General features: G+C 38.1%; 1 protein-coding gene and 1 long non-coding RNA gene across 2 annotated transcripts; one reads left to right on the forward strand and one right to left on the reverse strand.

Annotated features, from left to right (window-relative positions):
• Positions 1 to 7,412: 7,412 nt before the first annotated feature.
• Positions 7,413 to 25,933, reverse strand: vezf1a (vascular endothelial zinc finger 1a). The gene is made up of 5 exons (XM_008427833.3): positions 25,780 to 25,933; positions 17,681 to 18,429; positions 12,017 to 12,086; positions 11,754 to 11,916; positions 7,413 to 9,998 (listed from the first exon to the last, which is right to left on the reverse strand). The coding sequence occupies exons 1-5, from the start codon at positions 25,810 to 25,812 to the stop codon at positions 9,634 to 9,636; spliced, it is 1,380 nt and encodes a 459-aa protein (XP_008426055.1). The 5' UTR covers positions 25,813 to 25,933; the 3' UTR covers positions 7,413 to 9,633.
• On the forward strand, positions 18,423 to 22,209 carry LOC145554861 (uncharacterized). Its single transcript, XR_014090892.1, has 2 exons — positions 18,423 to 19,143; positions 21,147 to 22,209. It is a non-coding gene; the product is annotated as an uncharacterized LOC145554861 (long non-coding RNA).
• Positions 25,934 to 27,852: the final 1,919 nt, after the last annotated feature.

The following is a 27,852-nucleotide window of genomic DNA, read 5'->3' on the forward strand; positions in this document are numbered from 1 at the left end:
CTCTTGCATGGAGGACTAAATAGGCCTGGCACCTTTTATGCCAACATAGACCTATATTGCCCCACAATGTCCCTTCTGCAAAAAATAAAAAAGTATGGACTTTTTTAGTATTTAGGTTATTGGAAATATGAACAAATAAAACATAAATATTTAAGATATTTAAGATGCAAGTTTAGTTGGACAAAAAGGGCTTTAAAAAACAGCCACTCCTACTTTCTGTAATATAAAGTTGCATGGATTGGAGACACAATTACAAGCACTTTATGCATTTCACAAATCCGCCCAGCCAGTGTCCATAGCCACTTATCCTTACAGAGTCATGGTGCATATTTGTGTGGTCATTGCAGGTCACTAGCGTGTATTTGCAGGCAACTTTGATCCGTAGGCCTTGCAAATACTGGAGTCTACTATTTGCTTGCACTTTTTTCATACTATTTATCTTTTTTAAATAAGTAAGTTAGTACAATGCACACAATATCTATTTTCTGTAAAATGCTCTTCCAGCAACAGTAGATCCCACTGGCTTATTTGACTTGGAAGTAAGTTATTACGTCATTCAAATTCAAATATCAATACATCATTAGAAAGTAGCTTTGAATAATAAACAGTGTGGTTTTTGTTGAGATAATCATGAAAAATAACACTGCTCTCTATGTGGTAACCTTAGGCTTTAACTTGTAATGCTGCAGGATGCCTGAATGTAGCAGAAGCATCTTTCATACATCGATTCCATGTATTTTCGCTTCCAAGAAGCAAAATTCTTTTTCACAGAAAAAGGCAAAAGGAACAAGACAGGGACAAAAGAGGCAAAGACAGCAGGCTAGCAAATCCATAGTAGCGCTGGATTGCGAGACTAATTACCACCTTTCACTTCAGTGCACATCACTCCATACTGAGCAAAAACGATGCAAAAAGCCTCAGTCTGGGCTATGAGCTTGATTATATGACTAGTAGACATCCAGCTATGTAGAGTAATTTTGTATTGTTACTGTGGGGATTTGCATTCTTTTACGATCAGTTCTCTTGGCAGTGTTACGTTTCCTCCCAAATTTATCTGACGTATAGAAGTCAGTTTTCTACCAGTCAAACAGTTTCAGATAAACTGGCTACAAACCAGTTGATATCACAATCTGATTTCCCCTGTGCTTAAAAGTTAAATAAATTGCTTTAATTTGTTAAACTTTTAAACAAATTAACCTAATTTCAACCAAACGATCGAAATTAGGCTTTTGAGATTATCTCCAAAACTTTGGGCAGCTTTTCTGTTCACACCAGCTCCCGTGTTTGATGATAGTTCCAAAGAGATTGATTTTTGTTAGAAGTTTTTATGAAAATGTAAATATTTTCAAGTATCTATATCGACTTCTACATATTTTGGAATTGGAACAGACCCTATTTTTTGGTACACATTTTGACAGACACATGACATCATTTCACATCATGTCATACTCTGCATGCACTCTCTGTTGCGGTGGGATGACTCCACAGCTCTCCTCAACCACTAACCAACAGTACAAGCGTTGGAATAAGGGTGTGATGTTCTTTCCTTTAATATACCCTCATTATACAATGGAACGTGACTCACTTCTCATGGAGCCTTCCTCTCCATCTGTCAATCCGTCTCCCCATTTGATTGCAGGAAGACAAAATGCAATTTTCTCAAATACACGCACCTCTGTATGTTGCAGAAAAGTGCAGAAGTGAAAAAGGAAATAAAACTCAGAAGAGGTTACTTTTGGCACACCCACCAAGTCAACCCCCTGACCATCTGAAACTATTGGGAGTAAATATAATTGTATTTAGCAATAAAAGCAGACACAAATGTACTACAGCCTTTGCATTAAATTAAATTAAATAAATTAGCAATGATAGAATGAAACAGGCGAGAAGGACACAGTCTCCGTGTTTAACTCTCTTTGCATGGTGCACCACTTGGTCAGTTTGGTCTTGCTAGAATAACAGCACAGATTTCATGGTGACACGCCAACAGAATGTGAAGGCAGCTTCGGCGTCTGTCAACCTTCAAAAGCAAATAACTGTGTGGCGATAAAGGGATCAAAGCAAAGGGAAGCTTTGAAGGGATTTGGTCAAATATCTTTAACCTAAAGAGATCAAACCAAGTCAGATCAATGACGAGACACATGGAAATGCCGCAAAATGTTTTTTGAGCATGCTAGATTTAAAATATGACAGTGAATTATGGGAATAGATTATTCACTGAGGAAGAACTGCACAACTTGATTTTCCTTTATGTAGTTAGATGTCTCAAGGACAATTTGTTGCATGGTGAAAGGTTTCAAATAAAGTTAAAATCTTAACAGCCACTAAGCCAATTCCTTTACTACTAATTATCTCTATAAAAGCTATATTTGTACAAACTTCATTAATCTTTTTTTAAAAAACATCTTTTTGTCTCACCACTTGTGCCACCTTCCCTCCATATTCTGTGTTCTTTCCAGGATTTCATTATCCTAACGGGCCTTTACGCAGTACAGTAACAAACAACAAGCATTATGCAACCAAACCAAAAAGTACCTGCATTATGCATCAAAAAAAATGAAGTGTAGGGAGAGATCCGACAGCTGACTGCTCGCTGACACAACTCAGCTGAGAACAGCGTGATCCTTTCCCAACATGACGGTCTCTTAAGCTGCCTAAACTGTTGCACTATTGGACGGCTGAGACGCCACATGTAGAGAGGAGCTCACAGCTCGAGATTAAATTAGACTCCCAACGGTCTGATCCTGTCCTTTTGTTTTTTTGGTAACAGGGTTTCCAAGGGGGTTTTCCCCATTAAAGGAAGCAGAGGACTCAAAAAGAATGTTTTTGGTGCTCTAGAGTTAGCTCAGAAGTTCCAGGCTCACGTCTTCTGTCGGAGTTACCCTGTATTTTAGCTCTGTCCACCATCCCATCGACTCTGGCCAGTTTACCTGTTCCTACGGAAGAAAAGCATGATTCTGCCACCGCCATGTTTGGTTTGTGAGCAGAATGATAATAAAGGAAAATTTGCCAAACATTTTGGTTCCTAAATCCCTGATAGAGATACATTTGTACATTTAATTCTGAAAATAAATAAATGACTCAAGGGGGGCTATATACAATTACATGGAAGACTTTTCAAATCTTCATTTGACAAAAGATGTTGAAAACCACCTACCAGTTTTTCATTAACTTCACATGTACTAGTTTTCGTTGACTTAAGCAACAAATTACCAAATTGGGAATTTGCAGTTGTGACAAAATGTGAATAAAGTTCAAGCATTACTACTACTTTAGCAAGGCGTTTTGACAGCACACTTGACTTGCTGAAACCTATGAAGACAAGTTTTTAGTTCAGCTACTGACTTTGCATAATTCAAATACTTACCTGTTTGTGCAGGTTTGTCTAGCATGCCAACTGACAGAACATGTCCAAGTTGCAATCAAAATGCTTTTAAGAACCACAAACTTTTCTTATTCCACCAATTTTGAATATATTTGTAATAATATAGCCCTATAGCGGTTAATATATTTCATATTAATGAGATGGAAGACAATCTATAGGGAAACGTCAGAATGGTTGTCAATCTGGACAATGATCAAGGTAGGTAACTCTGTATAAGTATGAAAACTGTCTGAAAAGCATGCATTAAATTTAATCTGAGCTGTACATATATACATATTTAAAATCATTGTTGTCAGTGAGTTATGCCAAGTATTCCTTTTGCTTTAGTAACTCCCTTTGGGTGTGAAAGCAATGACTGGAATCCAAGTTGGGAGACATTCTCAAGAAAAAGGGTATGTACACACTTGCTTTACTGTTTGTCTTAGAGCCACACCCACCTGCTCTGTGTTACAATCCAGGAAGCGCCCTGTGTGTCACTTGAAGGCAGCAAGACCGACGGACGTGGGTGGAGCAAGGTCCCCCTCCATATTCAAAGTGTTAACACAGTCAATCACAAGTTGACTGACACAATTGTCTCCAAACCACATCAGTGTAGTTGCCTCAGGGAATGCAGATGCTTTCATTTCATCCCAGTCTGCAGTCGGTTCCTTAGAGACACACTCAGGGTGGCGCAACTTTGATTAGGTCAGAAGTTGAGCTTTAAGTATAAACTACTATTTAGAAGTCAAATGCATTTAAAAGGCAAGGTACCAGATTCATAGAATATTTGTTTAACATTGCACCAAAGGTAAATTTGTTTTGTTTTAGGAGCAGAAATCTAAGCAATAACATTTTCATCAACTGAAAAATTACATTTATACCGGGGTTTTTTCAAAAGCGTACAAAAACATCTATAGTCCATTTGATTCTAATGCTTCAATGAAAAAGAGGAAGTTAAGGCGTTAAGACAGCTGTGGATTGAAGTTGAACGCATCCAGCAAACGTAGCAACTAATGTAATTTATTGTGATTAATTTTAAAAGTCCTGAATAGGTACAAGGCAGTATTCTGGTATTAGTTCTTATTTAAAACAAACAAAAACAACAATACAATAACGTCAGGAATTGCAGCAGTGAGTCTAAAGAATACAAATGAACACCGCCACCTACTGGACAGCTACGGGTAGTGACTGTTTTTCATCTGATGAGCTCTCACTCTGAACACTGTAAAAAATGAGAAAGACAGAGAGCTCTTCTTCCTTCATTGCCCATTCAGTCGTTTTTGATTAGTTGAATTCCCCAAATTGTTTCTATTTACTAGAACAATAAGGACATTTCTTAAAGTCACCAGAAAACATAGACTCTTTTGTTCCTAAATCATATGATTAATGTGGTTGTACTCTCTGGTTATTCTATATTCAGAAAACCTATTTAAACCCAACCTTGCATTTCCTGGCTGATATCTTGAAATGACGCTTAAAGATTTCCATTCTATATTCTTTTCTGATGATGTTATCTATTTTGTGAAGAGTACCTTCACCAAATCACCCAGATAGCATAATGTTGCCACCCCCATACTTCCTACTTGCATTCTCATGCTTGCAAGCTTATGCCTTTTCCCCCTGAAATGCAACAAACAATACTATGTCCAAACACATAATTCTAGTTTCATTTGGTTGTATGTAGAATATCTCCAAAAACTAACCTGTAAGAGCTCCTTTTTTTTATGTCGTTTTCAGTGCAACGACATCTACCTCCCCAAGCGTGCTTTCAAAAATATTCAGCAAATTTTAATCTTGCTGAATATTTTAGAATTTAACAACCAGTAATGTTTCAAACATACTCTTATAATACAAGAGTATGTATGTATGTCCTATGAGTATACTTATAAGAGTATACTCATAGGACATTTAAAAAGACTTCTGATTGCGTTTATGCACCCTGCCTTTGTTTATTTTAAAGACAGAAGCTTATGAAGTGTGCCGTCCTTGAACCTGTTTTCTGCCATCTAGTAGCCAAATATTGACTTAAACATGGGAAGTCTTGGTATATCAAAATCTGTTGACTAAATTGCTCACCTGCCTCGATTTTTAAATGCAACTAAATCTCTCCCAAATTCTTAAAGATGATACATCTACTTTAAGAAGGTTGTTCACTTTAAATAAATCCCTGAACATACACAAATAAAACCAGATATTTGCCCAACAAAAGGAATTGTTTCCCCCCACTGTATGACATTAAGTAGTGCAATATGTCCGCTAGTGAGCGTACCTGCATTGACACAATTATAATACCAGATGTTTTTCCATTGCACCTAACTGTGAACTTCCTATATGCTGAAAGGATGTCTTCATGAGGACAAAACTGCACGGTGGAGCTCAATGTTTCAGCAAAAACAGATTGCAGTCCTTATTTTAGTCTGATGAAATGTCTACAATTAGGCAAGATTTGAGCTCTGCTGAATTACCATGAGAGGAGAAAGTCACTACATTTTACGATCAAACGCATCGCAGCTGAAGGAAGTGTGCATGAAAGAGTGATCAAAACTGCCAGAAATAGGTGAATAATTATGCAAACCACCCACAAGCAGCCGTTTCTGCTAAACGGGGAAGTCCTGCTGTCGGAGACTGAAATATGTTCCTCCATTTCCTTCGTTGTTTTTCAGGATCCAATAAATAAATGTTAGGAAATGTTGGGGTTTAAATTTGTCTCCTTTTATCTTTAGGTTTTGAGTCGGTGTCTTTGTCATGTGCCTTTGTCTTAGCAGGTGGTCAACAGCAGGGGTCTGTTCTCTCACCTATTTCTATTTCACATGTACAGAAAGACAGGATGTAGTGTGAGTGGGATTAATATTCAAAATAAACAAACAATAAGTTAATTTTGTGATCGTATTGTTCGTGGTTTGCACAATCGCCACCGGTGACGGTGTGTTCACAAATGATATGTCTACTCATACATGTAAAAGGAACTGTTTTTAATCACTTGCCACGCGATTTTGCTTCAGATTACATTTTAGGACATAATATTCAACAGTATTTTGTATACTCAGTTGCCTTAAACTATAGCTAGAGCAATTAATAAACGGGGAAAGTCAATGAAATAACGTCACAAAGGAAAAAGGCACTGCAGGGGACTTAAGAGGAATAAATCAGATCCCATTTGGAAAAGAAAGGTGGGGTGTTGCCGAGAACCTGGGTGGAAATTGCTGCACAACTGAATGACCTGGAACTGCAGCCGCCGGTCTGTTTAAAGGAAGAAATGAAAGGAGCAGACTAGCAAGATGCAGCATATCTTTTATCAGCCCGCAGCTTGCACTCATAAAAGGCAGCTTGTTTTACAGTCTTCCGTCGGACGCAGTGAGCAAACTGGATCGAGAATACCAATTCTGTGCCTGGATCTGCTCAGGAGACTTCAAGTTCACAGCGGGGTAGACGAAATGCTGCACAAACCTTACAAACAGCACAGTGTGGATTAAAGCGTCTTGAGGAAAAAGTTTTATGGAGCGCCACTGCAATAAGAACAGGAGTAGGAAGTCATAACCGGCTCATCATACAAACATGACACAATTACTCAACTTCATGTCATCTGTTCTACTTTTCAGCATAACTATTTTCTCTGAAATGGCAGCAACATGATATTTCCTATTGTTAACTAAAATGTTCGGTTTAAAGATGAAGGAACAAAATATTTTGAAGAAAAGGATTTGGAAGAACAAGGCGCGAGTTGGCGTTTCAAGAGCCACCACAAGGATGTGTCCAGGATATGGGGAAGCACCGTTACATTCTTGGTGTGAAGGTTCTTCTAAACAACAAAGATCAGAAGCGTCTCCTCAGCTTTTCCATTTCATTTGGAAATCCAGGGGAGTCTGAAGGAAGAGCAAAGAGGCATAGAATCCAAGTACGTCAAAAATTTGGGAAGCTTTGTGATCTGCTGCCGTCAGGCCACTGCGTTTTATCACATCTACCAGGGAGTCTTAAAACCTTTCATACTTCCAAACAATGTCCGCAACTTTATCTCTGTCTTTATACCAAACAGTACCTCATACATAAGCACATTTGATAGTTTTCTTTTATTTAGACAACCCAAATAAAAGGCACATAACATTGCGCATGTTTAAGTAATAATTTGACAAACGTACATTTAAAAAAATGTAGGAATGTTTTATCTTTCTGCTAATCAGAAAGCCTAGCCTCTCATATATACAAAATTATCAATGTTAATGTTCTAATACAAAAGATTTATAAAAAAGGTTCTTATCTTTCACATCTATTGTAACTACCATATCCTTGGAACTAAAAGTTTTGTACAAAGATATACATTCAACTGCTTTTCACAAGGTTCCTGGTGTTTCCAATTAACTTTTTTTTTTCCTCTTTTAAAATAAATGAGATGTTCAATTTCACAAGAATAATTCAGGTCGTCACATTATAATTGTTTCAAATTTGGCAAACAGGCTATTATAGTGTATCTACGTAAATGCATAAGAATAAAAAAACTACACTAACATTTCGTAAAAAAAAAACAAAAAAACTTAGGGGGCTAGGGGACAAAAAAAAAGACATACATGCATATTGCATTTCTCTGTAAAAACTGAATCAACTCAAAGAGCTGCAACACTGCTGAGATAACATGGCATTCGTTAAAAAAATAGTTCATGTTTAACAGCTACAGTGTTCAGGGAGGGAGGGAGTTGGGGTGTTCATGCAACGTCAATCTTGTCCCATTTCTTACTTTTTTTTCTTTAAATGGACACAAAATCCGTGTTTTGCAGCAAACTCGCCCAGTTCTCAGGCCACATGCCTGTGCAAACCGAGACCGAACTTGCCCGAGTATGTAAAACATGTACAGCATTTATGTCATTGTACAGTAAAAGATCGATTCAAATGGACGGCTGCTTAAAACTGGTGCTTGCGGACTTCCTGGTTAGTGTAATTTTGCAAAGCAACAATGCTGCAATCCCAAAAGGCTTTAGGGAGTCCAAACAGGAGCTTAGAAAATTCCTAAGATCCAAAGAAATTCTTGATTTGTCGTTTTTGTTTTTTTCCTGTGTGTTTCCTGAGTGATCATTCCTTAGTTTAACCACGGGGCTGTAACAGAGTAATGATAAATAATTATACGAATAAAAACAGTGTAACAAGAGTCCGCAAAAAACTACGTCAGCCACCTTTTGCGATGACAATTGCGACCTGAAAAGCTTCACTACAAGTCCAGGATTTACATACTCGGCCACTAGAGGGCCCTCAAGTGCAGGCTGGCTGACCAAAACACTTAAGACTCTGTTTGATCTTTGATAATACTGCTGTTGACCTGCATGTAGCATATGCCTTCAGTGCAAGACTCATTCCATTCTGACTTCATAAAAAAATAAAAACACATAAAAGTAAAAAATAACTTTGTTTTCATATAAATAGAAAAACAAAGTAAAGAAATTTCATAGTCAAGTGAACAGTGTCCAGATGTCCACCTAAATGACAAAAAGCAAAACAAAAAAATTTTAAATGCCAACATTAAAAATACATTACTATGTCAACTGTACAAGTTAGTCACTGTACCTCAAGAGCATACTTACTATCTGAGAAGAAAAAGAAATGCTATAACATTGTGAAAAAATAGTCTTCCATGCAAGTGGAAGCAGCTGTCCCTTTTACTAGACTCATTTCCTATAACATTAAATAGTGATTAGCAGGCTATAGTAAAAAAAATAAAAAAACAAAAAAAAAAAAACAAACAAAAAAACTACATACAAAGTAACGCCTAGATGCTTCGGGAGAGAGTTTTGTAATAGATCAGAAACAGCAATTCCTGGTTATTGCTTCAGTCCATTTCACGTCTCCCTTACAAAAGCACGTTTGTATTTTTGTATTGGGGGGGGGGGGTCCTCTAGCAAACTCAAGGAATCCTCTCCTGTTTGTCATGATACAAATCACAGTTTCATCATTCTAACTGCCTACGCTAAGCCTTCCGGCTGTCTTGATTTCAAGACAAATCCTACTTGAATTCTACTTAACTGTTCTGCGTCACGAGCCAGTCACTAAACATTAGGTGGGACACAGTTAGGACTTTTGGGGGGCGGGGGGGAGGATCTCCTACTGGCCTCACAGCTCAAGGAACTGCTGCACTTCAAAGTTGGATGAAGTGGACACCGGTTTGGGGTGAGGGGCGGTGGGGGATGGGGGAGCTGTTAAAGTGAGGACAGGAGTTGCTTTTCACTTCATTTTCCCTTTCTTTCTGGCCAGTTAGATGTTGACGTTCATCTTTTTTTTTTTTTTTTTTACCAAGGTGGGGAAGAAGGCAAGACTTGGGACAGAAAAGGCATGCTATCGACTGGCCTCATTGCGATGTTTAGCGGGCCGGCTATATTCATGGGCATGGGGGTGGTTATTGCGACCGGGTGGGCGATATTCATGGGCGCCGTGGCGGGGATGTTCACAGAGGCGATGTTGACGGGCCCGGTGATGGTGACCGGGTGCTGGAGGCTGACGGGAGACGTGATGTTGACAGTGTTGGTGCTAATGTTCATTTGTGCGGCTATGGTGACGGGGTTGTTGTTGTTGACGTTGACCCGGTTCATCGCCGAGGTGATGGGGGCAGAGATGGTCACGGGTGTCGCTGAGGCCGAGTTGCAGACTTCATTACCTTCAGACGGGAGGAAGAGTTAATTTTGGGCCCAGCAATAATGACAACAATAATAAAGTCTTACAGCGTTTGTACAGCTGGAACTTTCCAGCTAACGACCACAATCCCCAAGGTATTTTATTGGGATTTCATGTGGTGGACCGAAAAAAGTAAAAAGAAAGAAAGAAAAGAAAAGTAGTGCATAATTGTGAAGTGGAAGGAAAACAAAATTTCCAAAGAGTTCACAAATAAAGATCCAAAAGGTGTAGCATACATGTACATTCAGCCCTCATTATTTGATACTGTAAAATAAAATCCATTGCAATCCATTTTCTTCAGGAGTCAAATTAAATTAGAGAGATTAAATAAAATAGTCATGTTAACTTCATTTGAGAATAATAAAGCTGTTCTTTGAAGGTTTGAGTGATTTGTTCTGGAACATTAGTGAACAAAGACCATCATGAAAATCAGGGAACATAGAAAACAGGGATAGATGTGAAGCTGTGAACAGTTTAAAGCAGGGTTAAGCACCACTTTATCTATCATGCAAATGTAGATATATGCAAGATCAGCCAAAATGTTTCAAAGAATGCAAGAAAAAAAACCAGGAGGAGGAGTATCCATGTTTCCGACAGTTGTTATTAAAATGCTGCCTATATAAAAAATAACTTAAAAAAACATCTGATTTTGTATTTTGATAATTTGAAATTATGTCTCTTTAAGAAGTCCATGCTATGACACTTTGCCTTCAGCATGATGTCATTTAAAGCCGTTCTTTGGAGGACTGAGAAGTAGTTCGTCTGATGAGCTAAATGCTGCTGCCGCTAGTCCAATGAATGGTTGCCATCGGAGACTTCTCAAGCATGCATAAAAAGACGAGAGCAACATTCCATGTATGTTTTTGGGAAGGGAATAACATTATGACACAAAGTTCAAAACTGGTGATTCTCCCCTTTAAGAAAAAAGGTATTTTGGTTAGACTAGAAAACCTTTTAGTCGACATGCAAAACACACAGCACAATCGGTCATGAGACTGTGAAAGCAGCATTCTTCAGTCAGAGGCCTCTTCAGATTTGTTGCGAGACTGGCTGCTAATGGAGGTTCTCCCTGCCCACAGCATCGCCATCCACAAAGACTTAGAAGATACTTGGATGAGTAGAATTTAATTTCTCGTTGGGATAAAGTATTTCATTCAAAGTCTGGACTTTGAATGAATCAAAGTCCAGACTAAATCTAGTTGAGAAACTGTGGCAAGATTTGAAAATGGCTGTTTGCATCCTGCCTCCACTCAATGTGACCGAGTCTGCGCTTTCCAAAAATATTCAGTTTGTATATGTACAAGGGCAAAGACATAACCCAAAGGACTTACAGCTGTAACTGCACTGAAAAATATTAACGAAAGGGCTAAATAGGGCTACATAAAATCTCAATTTGTTAAAAACAAACAAAATAAAGCATTAGAAATACATGCAGGGTTTTCCTTCCACTGCAAAATGATGCACTAGTTTGTGTTCAAACTAGCACACTCCAAAATACAGGAAAGTTGAAATATTACATGATATTTAAAATTCATGGTATTCGAAAGCAAAAGCGGTTTTCACTCGTAGTTCAGATGAGTCAGAAGACGGTTCAGGAAGGTCTTGATATCAAATTTGCATAGATATTATATGCACAGTAACATGCAGTGATAATTTAGAGTAAAAGATATAGCAGAAATCAAACTACTTTTTTTTCTCCTCCTGATTATTGGTTATACGTTTCTGATGAGTGACGAACCTTTGTTACAGGAGTTAAAGTTGGTCTGTCCGTGGGTCTTCAAATGACTGGTGATGTAGGCTGCACTCAGCATCTTCCCACAGATGCTACAGGTGACCTTGCCTTCATGTCGGATCATGTGGGAGCGGAGTCTGTCTTTGGTGGCGAAAGCGGAGGTACAGGCCTGCAGTCACAGGACAAGTGTGAGCGGGACGCAAAAAAAACAACAACAAAAAACAAGAAAAAAAATCTGCTCAAGAAAACCTGGTGGTGATGGCTCTTACCGTTACTTGACATTTAAATGGTCTTTCTGAGGAGTGCACATGCTTCACATGGCAGCTCAAATGGTCTGGCCTAAATAAAACAGACAATAATAATACAAAAATAGACATTTAATTTGTGAATGGTGATGCAGGGAAGTGTCGTGTTGTTTTATGAGTCATCCATAGCGGGCTGTTTTTAGCTCCCTGCTCCAGTTCAAACGTTTCTTTGCTTTCCAAAATTTAAAGAAAAGAATAATAATAATAATAATAAAAAAACCTGAAATATGTTAATTTAATATCCTTGTTTCAATGAGCGATAGAACGCAGGTCCTAGAAGCCTGAAACGCCACCAAGTGTCCAAATGAGGCCATGAAAGTATGAACTGCAGATGAACTTTGTCCAAATTAAACTACAAAATGTTACCTCAAATTCAAAAGCAGAAGCTATGTACGCATGTGTGGTATTGATTTTAAATGAAATCCATCAATATTAGGACCAGAAACATGTAAATATTTAATGTGACTTTTTTTTTTTTTTAAAGCGCACATGCGTACATTTCTAACTATAACTGCCATGTTAAATAAATAAGAACATAAAAAGCTTCAGGTCGAACTCCACTATGAGCGCAAGTTGACGGATGTGCTCTGTTTGCTTCGATAATGAGGAGATGGGCAGAAAATCCCCAAAATTTCAGTCAATGGCAGTTAATTCTCTGCGACCAATGGCGCGTGAATCAGTTTGACCTACTTTTGAACATGCACCACAATGCGACGGCGTTCTCCTTTTCTTTTCTTCTCCTGATTTCCACTCGGCGCTTTAATTAAGCTAAAATTTGGGTAATATTGCCATTTATTTCCCATGATAGGCGGCAAGCGGGCAGAAAATGTGACAATATTAGTTTGAGGGAAAACTCATTAGTTCTGATTTCCACTGGGACTAATTCTCCATTGTTTTTAATCGAGCAGGTTTGTAAATAAGTGCTAAAGTGTGAATTTATTTTTGCCAGCATGCCTAAAAGACATTCAATGATTGAAAAATATTTCCGATTGATAGAAGAATGACTATGTTAAATCAATACACACAACTACTAGGATGCTCACAAACCGATTGATGCCATACTTCACCTACCTAAAAACTGACAAGGTTCACTAGGATAAAATGATTTGCCACTTGACCTTTCTAGTGCTAGCTCTTGGCGCTGGTCCCTCCCATGTCAGAGTGCTAGTCCTAGTGAAACTGTGAGCTGAATCATGTTTAGCAGAACCATTGTGGAGTGAGTAAAGGGAGAGCAGCTGCTGCCAAACCGGAAAGCTTCACGCTGCTGGAATGCTTCTTAATACAAATTAAGAGTCAAGCAGAAACTTCTCCGCTGTGCCAGAAACTGGATTTGGACTTTTTTTTCCTCTCTCTCTCTCTCTCTCTCCCTTTTTCATTGCCGTCGTCCTATTGACAGGGAGAGAGAGCAGACTCCAGACACTGCATGCCTACATTTCAGGCTGAGTGGCAGTGACTCAGTGGCCTGCTATTCAGTCTCCATTCTCACTTTCCAGTATGCTGATGAGTCCCGAGCCCACGTCACCGTGTTGGAGGCATGCCTGAAACTGCCGTATACAGCGCAGCGCTAATGCCAACTTGGCTGAGGTGCACTGCTGATGTTTTTTTTTTTTTTTTGCTGAAGTCATGTTGCAACAGTCGGTTCACCAATACTGCCTGCTCGAATCGATGCCGGATTATTAAAACGGCAACAAGTTGCAAATCTCAGGTCACGCCGAGGGCCTTCTGAAGCAAAAATGTTTATTTACGACATATTAAATGTGTTGACCTTAACATTACGCACGGTTCAGTGAATTCCCAGGGGAAAGAGTCTGTGACAAGCTGGCGGGAACTGCAAAGTGACAAGTGACGCCTCCCCCCTCTCCTTATACTCCACTAGCGCTCTCCCTACTGCGTCTGCTGTAACATGTGCTTGAAACAGCGTGGCAGGCATTATGGGTAGTAAACTGCTTGTCAAAGAAAGCAGAATTAAAAGCATGTTTAGTACAAATCTACATTTAATGAAGAAAAAAAAAATCCAATTGACTTAAAAAAAAAAGTGAAATAATCAGAGTTCCTTCTGAAGCATAAACTGTTGCTACTGGTAACAAAAATCGGCACTGGGTTTGTAGCAGTGCCTTTAATAAAATTTAATTAATAAATAAATTTTTAAAAATCCTGCAGTATTTACCAATTGCAAAGACGTATTAGGTAATTGCCCTGTATTAAATATTCAGTAAAAGCATGACGTTAAACATTTTAGTTTTTAATCTACACCTTGTTTTGCACAAGAAATAAGAACATTTGAGGGGAAGAGTTCATTACCCTAAAATAAATATATATTTTTTAAATCTTCTTTGTAATAAAACATTACTTTTTAAAAATGCGTTCAGACAAGCTGAGGCTTTTTTTTTTTTTTCTTCCTGAGTCAGGAATGCAACCACCAGAGGGTGAAATGACTTCAGTCTTCCCTCCCATAACAAGAAATTAAATTTCAGACTTCCTTTTTACATTAGCTTTGCTATTTGTTGTTGATTAAAAGCATATGAGGAAACTAAAAAGGAGTTGTAAAACTATTCCACCCCCTCCTACCCCCAATCACTGAGCCAATTTTCTTCCTGGTTTGGCAGCAAATTGGCTTTCATGCAACCACCTTAAACTCAGACAACTCTTAATCATCTTTCACTGCCAGAGTTGATTAGAACAGAAGAACAAGTGGGAGGTAGGAGTTGTCAGACTAAAAAAAAAAAAAAAAAGTCTGCAGTGTTTGTATCTGGTCCAGACCGACTCTCAATATAGAATCAAAGCCTTATAACACACAAGTGTAGAAATAATCCAACTAAATAAATAAGAAAGCAGTCTATCGATAAAATATTCCCGATTTGTTGCCGCTTTATTTTTAATGATCACAGACTGTTATTTTCACAAGATGTGCCCTTTAACATCTGGATGACATGTCTCAGTGGAACCTCCAAGAATCTTTTTTTCTTTTTTTTTTAAACAGATGGTCTGAAAAATGACCAGAATCAGCCAACTATATGCTTATCCTTCTAAATTGGCTGCTCATATAATGTAATGTTATTTCCCTGATAAGTGAAGGTACCATGCTTAAACCCCAAAAGGAAGCACTAACCACTCTTCAGAGTGGAAGCTGTTACAGAGAGATGACTCAGCTTTTTACAATATCAGTGCTGTGTTGAAGTTGGGGGATACGAAGCTATTAGACGCTTTGAGAAACAGTTTTCTGAACGTTTATTTAAAGTTAATCTATGTCAACACTTAAAGCAGAGAGATAGATGTCCTTAGGTAGCAGTGAGGCTAAAAAATCCCAAGTGAAGGGACTCAGTTTATCCATCTGTCATGAAACATAGAGGGTTTAAATGTGTTGGCAGTCATTTGGAAATTTCACAGTTAAGTTAAGGATCTACTTTCCATGCCAATGTTGTTGATCAGTAACTGATGCGGATGAAGGTTTAAAATGCTCAACTTTTATAATGATTATCCTGTCAAACTGCAGAGCTGTGTAACACCTACTGCTCTTTCACATTCTGGTCCTAAGATAAATGAAAGGGTTGCTTAAAGCTGCACTATGCAACCTGTATAAAAAAAAATATGTTTACACATTTGTTGAATCTGTCACTGTTGTGATAGTATGACAGGTATGAGAAAAAATGGAACTCAAAGTGCTAATTAGAAACAACCAATCAGAAGGGCTGGTCTTGGAGCTGTCTTACACAATGTTATGTGGCGCTACTCATCCTCTTACCCCAAACCCTTTGTACTCTGATACCACTAAGCTTGATCTTTTAACAGATTAGCTGTCTCATGAAATTCTGTGGCAGTTTTAACAAATACATTAAAAAAAATCTTTATAAAAAGTTATGTACTTTTATATGCAACTATTCCATGAGAATAGAGAAATAAGTCATCAATTGAATGTGCCTCGCAGTAAATAAGAACTTTCTCCTCTCAAATATATATATAAAAAAAAAAAAAAAATCATAAATGGATCTTGTAGAAAAGCTTTTCATGATGAGTAAATACTTTTGTTACAGTAAAGCCCAAAATTATTCCTACTCTCAAACTATATTTTGTTTCTGGTTGGAATAAAAAAAAAACATCTCTCAAAACATAAATAATGAAAATGATAATCAATTTTACTTAAGTTCTGCTTTTATATAATTTTCATGGAAAAAAAAAGCATGTCAAAAATGTTTATCCTTTTCAATGATCAAAATAAAAATCTTATTGGCATTGTTAGCTCCCTCAACAGATTCAAGTTTGGACTACAGCCGTCAGTGATAACATGATATCCAGGGAGCATTTAAATGTTAATAGTTTATTAAAATTTTACTATGTTAAAACGTACATATGCCAGGGGTTTTAATAATTTTGTATAAAACTCTAAACTACCGTATTTTCCGCACTATAAGGCGCACCAAATTATAAGGCGCACCTTCAATGAATGGCCTATTTTAAAACTTTTTTCATATATAAGGCGCACCGCATTATAAGGCGCATAGAATAGACGCTACAGTTAGGGTTGCCACACGTCCCGTATTGAACCGATACAGGACGTGATTTGTTCCATACTCTACAAATGTGGATGTGTAATAATAAAGAAGTGGCCCCCGAGTACTTTAAATAGTAGGCTGCCCCAGTCGTTGTTTCACTCACGGTATTGGTGTTGTGATATTGTGCCCAACTGCTTTCTGGGTAATACAGACCAACCGACACACTGCCGCCGCAGTCTCTGTCTCTCTTCCCCCGCCCCCCGGCTTTAAATGTATAGGGGCTGGTCCCTTGGCAACCCTAGTTGAAGCACCCCGGATGAATGTCTAAAGCCACTTTGTTGACAAAAAGAATGTCAACAAAACAGTCCGACTCGGGTCGGCGAGGAGAGCCTTCTGCAACTGGGCCGGGGCGTGGCCGGACGATGGTCACCCATCTCCGTTCGCGCACAGCATGTTCGTGGAGAACGTGGTGCTACATGACCTGCAGATGACCTGATTATCAGGTGGGTAGGTAGATAGGTCAGTCAAACTTTATTAACATACCAGCGTTCTGACAACTATCCCAGCATGCACTGCGCACTTCTTCTTCTACGGGTGAAAATGAAGTCAGCGGCTGCTTACCGTAGTTGCTAGACCTGTTGTGGCTCAATATTGGTCCATATATAAGGCGCACCGGTTTATAAGGTGCACCGTCGGCTTTTGAGGAAATTGAAGGGTTTTAGGTGCGCCTTATAGTGCAGAAAATACGGTATATAATAAATGAGACGTCTTGTAATTCTTTGTAGTTTCAATTGTTGCGTAATCGGAATGATTTTATTGTATTAGATAAGTTTCCGTGAAGCCTCACTCTGCTTCACGGATCCCGCTTTTGAAAAAAAAATAAAAATATTGAACTATTATTCATAGTATGAAACAAAAGCTAATAATGAAATGAAAAGATCTGTTACAAAATCTCTTACCGGTGCGCTGCTAATACTTTCTGAATTCATATTTGGAGTTACATTATTATTCTAATGAAAAAATAAATAAATCAGCTATATGTAACATATTTGAACAAAAATAAAAATAAGGCTCCTCTAAATTTATCACTGGGTTAATCTCGTCATACATAAAAACTATAAAGGAAAGTGATCTGTACCTGGAAAAGCCTTTTCCACACACAGAACACACATAGGGCTTGTGGACGCCTCCGTCATGAGAGCGAACATGGTAGGTCATTCGATCCTTCCTCTTAAAGCGCTGCTGGCAGATAGGACACTCAAACGGCTTCTCGTCCGAATGGGACAGCTTGTGGCGGTTCAGGTGGTAGACGTCGCGGAAGGCCTTGCCGCACATCTCGCAGCCGTGGTTTTTCTTGACAGGCTTGGGGGGCTTCTTGGGGATGTTTTGCTGCTGCACGTTGCCCATCGCGGACGATGTCATGATGCTGGTGCCCGAGGACACCGAGGTGGTCGCCGTGGAGAGGATCCCCGCTACCGTAGAGATGTAGGAGTTGCCGTTGTTCTCCCGTGGCATGGAGGCGATCATGGGTACCATGGTGGGGGCGGTTTGGGCCGTCTTCTTCGGACGCGACACCATCTTGATGCCGGTGTGGCTGGACTCGTGGCGTCTCAGGTGGTAGCTGTCTCGGAAGGCCTTGTTACAGTAACCGCAGACGAAAGGCGTTTTGCCTTTGTGTTCCTTCTTTATCACGGGCACCGGTGGCCGCTGACCTCCTCCGCTGGCGACATTGTCTTTCAGGAGTTCAGCAGCACTGACAGGGGGTTTCTGGTCAATCTGGATAGGCAGGACAGGCTTCTGGTCAATTTGCTCTGCTCCAGCATTGAGAAGTGGCAGCAGGCTATTCTGGGCCACCTGGTGCTGGTGGTGGAGGGCTTCATTGGCCTGCTAAAGACACAAAACACAGACATGTTTTGGTGAAATGTCAGACATTTGGAGGTAAACAATTCCAAAAGTGTTTCGTGCTGTTTGACACACAACAGCAGCAGGGCGTAGTGCAATTTCAGAGCATCTAGCCCTCCTCCCCGTACGTAGAAGAAAAAGCAAGTTGTTGCTGACAGCTGTTTCACCACTGGAAGCTGCCACTGAAGAACCACGAATCAGCTTTGACAACTCAATGAAAAGCATTAGGAAGATTTAACAGAATACAAAGTGGGCACCGGGGTCCGTCGTTAACGAGGCCGACGCGGCGCGCAACTGATGCGAAAACAATCCAAATATACTGGATGAAAAATGATCCCCTCACGACGGTGCTGATTCATCATGTGACTGCAAAGCAAGCATACCAAATTAGAGGCATAGCAGAGTCCAGCTTAACTGCCAAGAAGGCTCATGAAGAGCAGAACATTAGCTGCGCCGCAGAGCTCGGTTAAGAGGAGAAGAAAGGCGAAAAAAGAAAAAGAAAATAAATTGGATTTAGTAAGGCAGAAAACAGCTCGACGCACAAAAATACAGGTCACCAAACTTGATAGGATGATAAAATACACAGTTACATATTTGTTTGTTCTGTCTGTGGCTGGGTGTACCATTTCTTTTTCCAGGGTTTTGCAGGTGCAAGCCAGTGTGGATGACTGCCAAAACACAGATGGTGGGGGGGGATAGGTGAGAACAACGAGCAGTAGTTAACAAAAAGTTGTGTGGCTGCAATTCAGAAATTCAAGTCATTATGTATCTTGACTTGGTAAAATAATTTATGCTTCTTTGTACAGCTGTGTGAGACATAAAAATATTGCGCAAACGGAAATGAACTGATGCATTTTGTTTGGGCTTACGGCAGAGCAGCAATGAATATCAACAGTTGTGCAACCCAGTCTATAAACTAAAATCAGCTGCCTCATATCTTGGTTTTGGAGAAGACATGAGGCAAAAACTAAACTTTATAGTCCCCAAAAATATAGAATCTCAATCGCTAGATCAAAGTCCTAATCAAAGCATGTGCTTAATTATTAAAACTGGTCGTCAAACTGAACTTGGTGATTCAGCTCTTTGTCGTTCTAGATGTTTAAGCCTAGAAAATAATATAAAATTAGCCACCCACAAAGTGTACAATTAGCACAACTCAAGGCTGTTTGGACAGAGCTTTGCTCAGTTTTCCTAAAATGACTACCAAAGTTTGAAATCTAATAAACACAAAGATGGCTCGGGGGTGAAAAGAAGTTTATAGTTTAGTCGAAGAATGACAGTGAAGTTCATTCATTTCAAGGTTCTGTTAAACATTACTGACGACCAATGGTGCAAAAAAATAAGTAAATACAGTATTCCGATAAAAATACAGAAAAACAAAAATATTTCATGTGTTAATAAGCAAGACCAATGAAGGAGAAGGTGCAGCCAATACAGCAGCTCAGTTGCCTAAAAAAAAGTGGCTTTCATTTCCATAACTGTGATGAACTTATGCTGTGACAATAACAACTTTGCTGTGTATCGCTACAGGCTGACTGACGATAAGTATACCAATATTTTAAAGTGATGCTTTCAAAAATATCTAATGTTTTCTGTCATATATTTCCAAGCATCAGATTGAAGCTTGTTACCTACAGAGAGCAAATTGGCTAAATTGATTCCCTCCTTGGAACACCTTTAATCAAACTTTTACTCGATATTGATACTTCAGTCTGTGTATTAAATATAAAGAATATAAAGAATAACTTGGAAATATATATAATATATAATGGCATAACAATGCAAGAACACATTCTGAAAGATCAATAAGCTTTAAATTCTAATGACCTTTTTACACTGGAAGTGGAAAGCATTTGAAATATTCAAAATAAACAAAACAACAAATAAAATGAATTATGAAGTCTCTACAAACAAAATTGTCCCTTCAGAAAAAAAAGGCTAATTGAGAGCAAAGCACCAGACTGAAAACTTTTGTCATGCAGTTTTTGGTAGAAAGAGAAAAAATCTATAAATTATGCAAATGGAAATTATTGAGCTAGTTTTCATTTATCATCAAATTAACTGACTTATTGCTTATTGTGACAGGCCTATGTATAAACATAATAATTTTATGTTTCAGTCAGAGTAAATATTGCTTTTCTGCTTGAAACAATTAAATTACACTCGATGTTGAATATTATTGATTAATTTTGTTTTCTAAATATTATTTACATAAGGTTATCTGATCAGGAATGTTTTGCTGGTTGAAAATATACATACACAAATTAATTTTAATTTAAAAAAAGTAAAATAATTTTTAAAAAGTTGCTTGCATTGAAGTATACCAGTAACTTTGCATACTTCTGATATGTATAATTTACATATCAGACTCGCATAAATCCAAGGAAGCCTAGTAATAGGGCTTCAAGGGAAAGGTGAGCCAATAAAATAACCAAGAGATTTCAGAAACTGTATTGGCGTTGTTCAGACCAAAAAGTTAATTCCAAAACATCTGTTTGTTTTACACTTGTTCACTGAGATAACCCTCAAGTGGAAAGCTCCTACAAATAAAAATAACTTCTTTTAAACCATAACCAAGTACTTCTAAAAAATTAATAACTATGCATCATTTACTTAACACACTAAGCAGAAAGTCAAGAAAACCACCTTGTCAACCACCAGCAAGAGATGGCAAGTTAACATACTTGACCTTTCCCTTTAAGGTCCAATCATCCATCCAAGAAGGCCAGCCAAGACAGGAGTGCCAAAAGAGGAGACGGAACGGAAAAAAAGAAAAATGAACCACACAATGTCCTCCTTATGTCATCTAGCCCATTGTGATAGACACAAATCTGAGCAGTGATGCACTCGGCCTCAGCGGGGGATCTTTGTATGCTCATCTTCATTGATTTGGCTCATCTATTCATGAGACAGAGACATTGTTTATCCACACAGCACTCGGCTGAACTAGCCGTCATTCCCTCATGCGCACTGGGACCTGGGAACTCGTAGAGCATGCCACCACCCATTTGTCTGAGCACCTGCTTACACTTGCCACCTTCCAGGATTAGTCATCATCATGCCAATGCAACTCCGTCGGCTGGCACACCAGGGGTGGTGTGTGTGTTTGTGTGTGTGTGTGTGAAGGGGCCGGAGTGGTGGGGGGCTATACCAGTCGGGAAACCTCTTTGTGAAGCTTATGCCACTACATACAGCCTGGCCTGTACACAGAGGTGCAGGGCCCTGTAAGCTGCTGTGCCTTCATGCAGCTCTGACCATTTTGACACAAATGTGCTCTGACAACTGGGGCTGCTCCCTCATAAATAACATCAAAATGGAGGGAGTGTCCTGATGGCTTCGTGGGCCACTGTAGACTTGAATTGAGCTCATGGTCTGATTATGCACCGCCTTTCCTCAATCTTTTGTGCCGCACTCTACAGCTGCTTGGCCAATTGTTAGAATAAAGCAAATACAAAACCAGAAGTTGTGCAGGAAAAACTAAGAAATCAAATGAGAAGAGAGAAAAAAAACAAAACAAACAAAAAAAAAAAAAGATATGATTACATGATCGGCTTTTAAAGTTTTCCAGACCGAGGATAAAAAAAAAATTAAAAAAGTTTGCCGAGTAAAACGTAAATTGTTTGAACGAGTTTGTTTTATGAGTTTTTGTTCCATTGTTGCGGAACTATTGTGCTGCTGTCTCAGCAAGAACTCACAAAAATTGCCTGAAGCTGAAGGGGATTATTAATGGTAAAATTAACATTATATAATAAAAATGACACAATCTCTTGTTATACGTTTTATAAAGTCAACATAAGTTCTCGGAAAACAACTTTTTATACGTCGTTGATCCTCTTTTGCCATGTAAACCTGGCTAAACTTTGGAGGTGCCAGGGACTCTGCTGATGATGTAACTTGCAGCGTGTGCTTTAAGCGAGGAAGTATTTTTAGGGGATACCTGATATATTCAGTTGGGGTTTGCACTGCACCATAGAGCAGGGTGATTTGAGCAATACTTAGTTATCTCACTGTGTCATTTAACTCAAATAGAGAAGGACCTCCTCCCACAAGGCTGAAAAAACTACCAAAGTACAACTAAAGTTTTAAATATTAGCCCCTTTAGAATGACAATAAGTTAGTTTTCAAAATCTTTTTATATTAATACATTGGATTTTGTGTAATCCAATTTATTAACAACACATATTCACTATCTAAAGAATAAAATTCATGTTTTTTTTTTTGTTGCTTTATTGCTAATCATTAAAATGGCAAAAACAATTCTCATTACAAATATATGCAGTTAAAAAGATTATGAAACTATATGCCAACTTGTCAAAAAACAATCTATATGTTGTAAAAACTCTTAAGACTTTTGAAGAAAAGCCAATGAAGCTAGAAGGTGGCCATAAACAACAGCAACAAGTGAACGGACTTTGTAATGCTGACGTCAAGCACAGCTGGACATGAACATTTGTCATTACTTAAGAAGAAGGTGAGTAAGAGATTAAAGTCCAACATGTACTTGATGTGCTTTATAACAATCTGGGGGTCACGGTGTGCAATTTATTTTCTGAAATATTTTGACAGCAAAGATATTCACAGCTTTTGGCTTACTGAAATGTTTTTTTAATTGAAAATGTATAAAAACATGCATTTAAAATAGTTTAAAATATACATTTATATAAATAAAAATAATGAAGCTTAACCTTTGTACTAATTAAAGCTTTTGGGATGTTTTTTTTTAAAAGCATTTTGTAAGGGAGCTAGGATTTTGAGGAAGGATTTGATTGGCTGCAGCCCGAGTGCAGGAGGAGTCACTAAAACATGTTTTAAGTGGTTTTCAAACTCGCAGTGACCAGCTAGCACACAAAATTAGCATTTTGACAAACAAATCAATGCCTGTCTCCCCCCCCCCCCCCATTGATCTCTGAAAGTTAACAGTGTTGGGGTACATAACACAAAACGTATCAAGCTGGATGGCAGATGACTAAAACAAAGTGTAAATATAACTCAAATGCCAAAAAGCCACTTGTAGAATTTTTTAATAAAAAAAAACTTTATTCTACTAGAACTGCATTTGACCACATAATAGTCTGTAGGATATATGTAATAGGGTTTCTGAAAGTGTAATAATTAAATTCTAAGATTTTTATAGCAGTTATTAGATTTAAAAGAGATAATTTCCTAGAAATGTATAACTTATAAGAAATTATATTAATTAAAATAATTAGAATATAGTTCACTCAAGTAAATGCCTTTCAACTGTGGTCTGTAAGTTCAGTGCTTACCAAAGTTATTTATATATAACCAATTTTTACAGCATAAAGTAAACTTCATAAAAGTTACTTATAACTAGTTTTTAGACAACTTACAACCTTGTCTTCAAGATATACATCATTAAATAAACACAAGTTGGTTAAGTAAATGGACTTTGTAGTCAATGAAGCCACAAAAGTTATTTTACAAACAAAAAATATATATTCACTGAAGGAAAAAAGACAAGTGTAAATAGGACCTACTATGGGAAATTTTTTATGTGTATTATACTTTTTACAGCCCAGAATTGACATAATCAAATTCGAGTTTTTCAGGACGTAAAGCCCAGTTTATCAAAAAAATAAACTGACTTCATACATGAGAACTCTATTTTTTTAAGCTTTCACAAAATATAGTCCATGATTTTAAATTGGAGTACATCTTTCAGAGTTCAAACATAGATGTATGATCTTGATATAGTTTAAATATTTATTTTAAGTCCTTTCCAAGAAAATTATTTGTCAGATAAAAAAAAAGAAAATTAAAACAACTTTTTTCAGGTTTTGCGCACAAATCTGAAACAACTTGGAGTACACAGAGAGTACACTTAATATTTCTGTCAAATCTTGGGTTTACAAAAGCTTTTTAACATAAGGATTATGTAACTCAATTTGTTAAATAAGTGTCAAGATTTTTAATTAAAATATTTTCAACTGCCAAAATACAGTAATACCTATGCTCGAAAGGTTCTTTAGTACAAGTTGCTAAACAGCAGCACTGCTTTCTGAATATTTTTTATTATTTTTCCCCTTAGTATTATTGATTGGTTAAAGTTCAAAAACAGAGTTTAATCAGTCACAACAAGAACTTACTAAAATAAGTAAGTTATTACTTATTTTAGTAAGTAAGCAATAACTTACATCTGCTCTAGTTTGGGAATCAAACTTGAGCAGATGTACTTTTAAAATTACCTTTATACAAAAGCAACAACACAAAAACTTATGAAATACAGCCCAGTATTTCTGACCAATTCAAAATATTAAATTTTTTCCATGTTGTATTCTGAGGAAACTTAATTCTTTAACTCATAGCCAAGTCAAAAAATTCTTAATAAAACTTTATAACACTCAATTTAACAATGGCGTTTTTATGCGCAGTGAAAAGACAGCGAAATTACTCAAACTGAAAATTTTTACTAAACTTTCTGGGAGAAATGAACATTTTAAATAGCGATGATCCTTGCTAATTTTCCAGCCTGCTTCTTGCTGTTAGCTAGTGCATTGCATAGTTTGAATTCCTTTCCCCAAAGCTCATCTGAATAAATAGCTAATTAATGTGCAAAAAACTAGGCATCGCTAGTTTTCAAATTATGTACCGTTCGTTTCTCCATGCTCATTACTGCAGCCTCGCCCAGATTTAGCCAAATTAGCTTGCGAGTGTAATGAAGGCAGCCTAAACATCGTTAGCTTCTCGGCTAGTTACTGCGAACCGGCTAAAGCAAGCGGAAAGTTGACCGCGGACTTGGGAATTGCCGTTAGTAAATCTCAGTGGCGGCTAACCTACGGTCTGCTAACATCATCCGCGTGAATAACGTACAAATGTTCAGTTTACTACACATGCTGCACAGAAAATGTTCGCCGACGTTTTATCTCATTATTCTACGGCGTCCGATCAAAGCCTTCAGTCAAAGCGGGGGGGGGGGGGGAACAGGTCTGTCTCGATTGTAACGGTGCAGTGTCGTCTCCAGCTTTACTTCAAGTGATACCGCATGTTTTGCTGGCTTCGACCAGCCAAACAAACTTACCAAAATTCACTTTCCCACTCGAAGTATTTCGCATCCACAATCTAAAATTACACACAGGCCGTTTTTTCCCCACATTGGAACTGGGGAGATTTGATTTTTTTTGTTCTAGCGTCATTCCCAAGCCTCACAGCTGGAAGCCTGGATTCATAAACCATTGTTTTGCTTCGTTACTTGTTCTTCGTGCTACTCGTTCAAATATATAAAACGAACTTGCTGCTAAGCTAACGGGTGCGTAAAATGTTTGCGGTTGTTTCGCGAACTCTCCCGGTTTCCCTCCCAAAAAAGAGCCAACTTACTTGGAAGAGAAACGTACTCCAGCTCGGCTCCATTTCCACACTTACTGATTCTGTAGGAAAGCTAGTAGAAGCCTACAACAAAGCAAGCAAACATGGCAGCTGAAACAACTTCCGCTAACCTCCAGGGCTGAACCACTTTTCGTACTATTTGGCGGGGAGTGTAAAATTTGCTGTTTCAAACATACTGCGTGTTATTGTATGTGAGACCGAGACGTTATAGTCAATTAAAGAAATAATAGCATCTGAAAACATAAGTCAAAAATGCATTTACAATAAATTTCTTGAATCCTGGCGTCCCCTTTCAGAAGTAATCTTGTGTTTTTGGATTCAGAACACCCCTCCGGATGGTTGTTTTTTTTTTTTTTTTAACTGATGCTTTGAGGAGCATTTGTTATATTAGATTGTCGCATGTGGCTCGGGAACGGCTGAGTCTCTGTTAACATTTCACTCTTTTAAAACTAAATTAGGAAAAAAAAAAAAAAAGAAGTCGCGATTTGGTTCGAGTCATAAACACGTATATTACTCTATCCGACCTTTATATCATGAATAACAGTTTAATTGCAGCTATAGACATGTCAGCTATAGGTGTTGAAATTGTTTATTTTTGATTTGGGATATGGCTGAATGAAAACGACTGAAGCCATGTACTCCAGGCTTAGAAAATCTTATTGATCAGAAACTTTTTTGATTAAATAAAATGTAATGAATGCTTCAAAAATGTCCTTAATGCAGAAACTGTTCATTTTTGTCGGGGAAAAAAAACTTTCAAAAAGTCATAAGCTCAAGTCCTTATAAAAAAAAAAAACTATAATATTAGAATTGAATTGATTAGAAATATCCTTTATTGCTCCACACTAGAGAAAGTAAGATTTCATTGCAAGTTGAGTATGAATATACACATTGAAACCACGGTAGACTATAAGATACTGTGCACATAAGCTTTAGAACTTAAGATTACTTAGCTATTAAAACATATTCACTTTAGTTGTACCAGCACAGGTATATGCTTATTTCTGTGATGTCACTACTGATATTTCAAAACATTATTTTTTTCTCCATGTGCATTTGGACTTTAAAAAATGTTTATCCCTGTTAAGTCATCCGAAATTTAAATATTTATTAATTCCATCTGTGTTTAGATTTGTTTTATGACAAAATATGTGAGACAACTCTAATAAGGCACAAGAAATCAGGCGCGGAGCTATGGGGGGACTGGGGGGGCAGCTGTCCCCGGGCCCGGGCCGGATGGGGGCCCGGGTCTGGAGGTGCCAGGGAGGGAGGAATGATTTCAAGACGCTTTAATGTCTGATTTAGACGGAAAAAGTAAGTTATATGTAAGTTACTGTCCCAACCCGCACCGCGCCCCCCGCCCCTCTCCGCTCAACAGTTTCCAGCAGCGCAGGCGATACATGTGAGGAGCCCGGTCATTGGCCCAGCCCCCCGGCCCGACACAGACTTGTTCCGCTAGTGCAAGAAACAATTACATCTACAGTGTCAGTTCACAGTGACTGCAGAATTTGGTGCCTATCTGGCAAAATAAATTTTTCTCTGCTGGTGATTTTGTCATTATTGTAAACATGACACAGAAAAATCCAACCAAACAGAAATAGCAACATCCACTTCTGACCAAAAAATAAATAAAAACACAACAAAGTCATGTGTTTTAAGTTGAACATCAAGAAACTATTTTTTTACTTTCTTCATCATTACATTATTGATTTCTGACGAGAACATTCAATTATCAAAAGATGCAGTTTCAGCGAGTAGAAATTATTAGAAATGGGTGCATCTCTAAAAATCAGGACATCACTGAAAATGTTTTTGATGATTAGATTTTTGTGCATTGATGTATATTCACCCCCCACTTCTCATAAGGCATTAGAAATAACATTTAATCTGTCACAAATATAAAGACACTGGACTCATGTTGTTCCGTTGTGAAAGGGGTCTACACTGCTTTCTGTTTTGTGGACATCTGACCAGAGTGTGGCATGTCTCCAGCCTACGTACCAGAGGTTTTTGGGAAGCCTCATGGGAGGCTTATAAGTGGCCAGGCTTAAACAAACAAGCTGA

The sequence above is a fragment of the Poecilia reticulata genome, chromosome 14, assembly GCF_904066995.2.
Source record: "Poecilia reticulata chromosome 14, P_reticulata-male-v2, whole genome shotgun sequence".
NCBI classification, from domain to species: domain Eukaryota; kingdom Metazoa; phylum Chordata; class Actinopteri; order Cyprinodontiformes; family Poeciliidae; genus Poecilia; species Poecilia reticulata.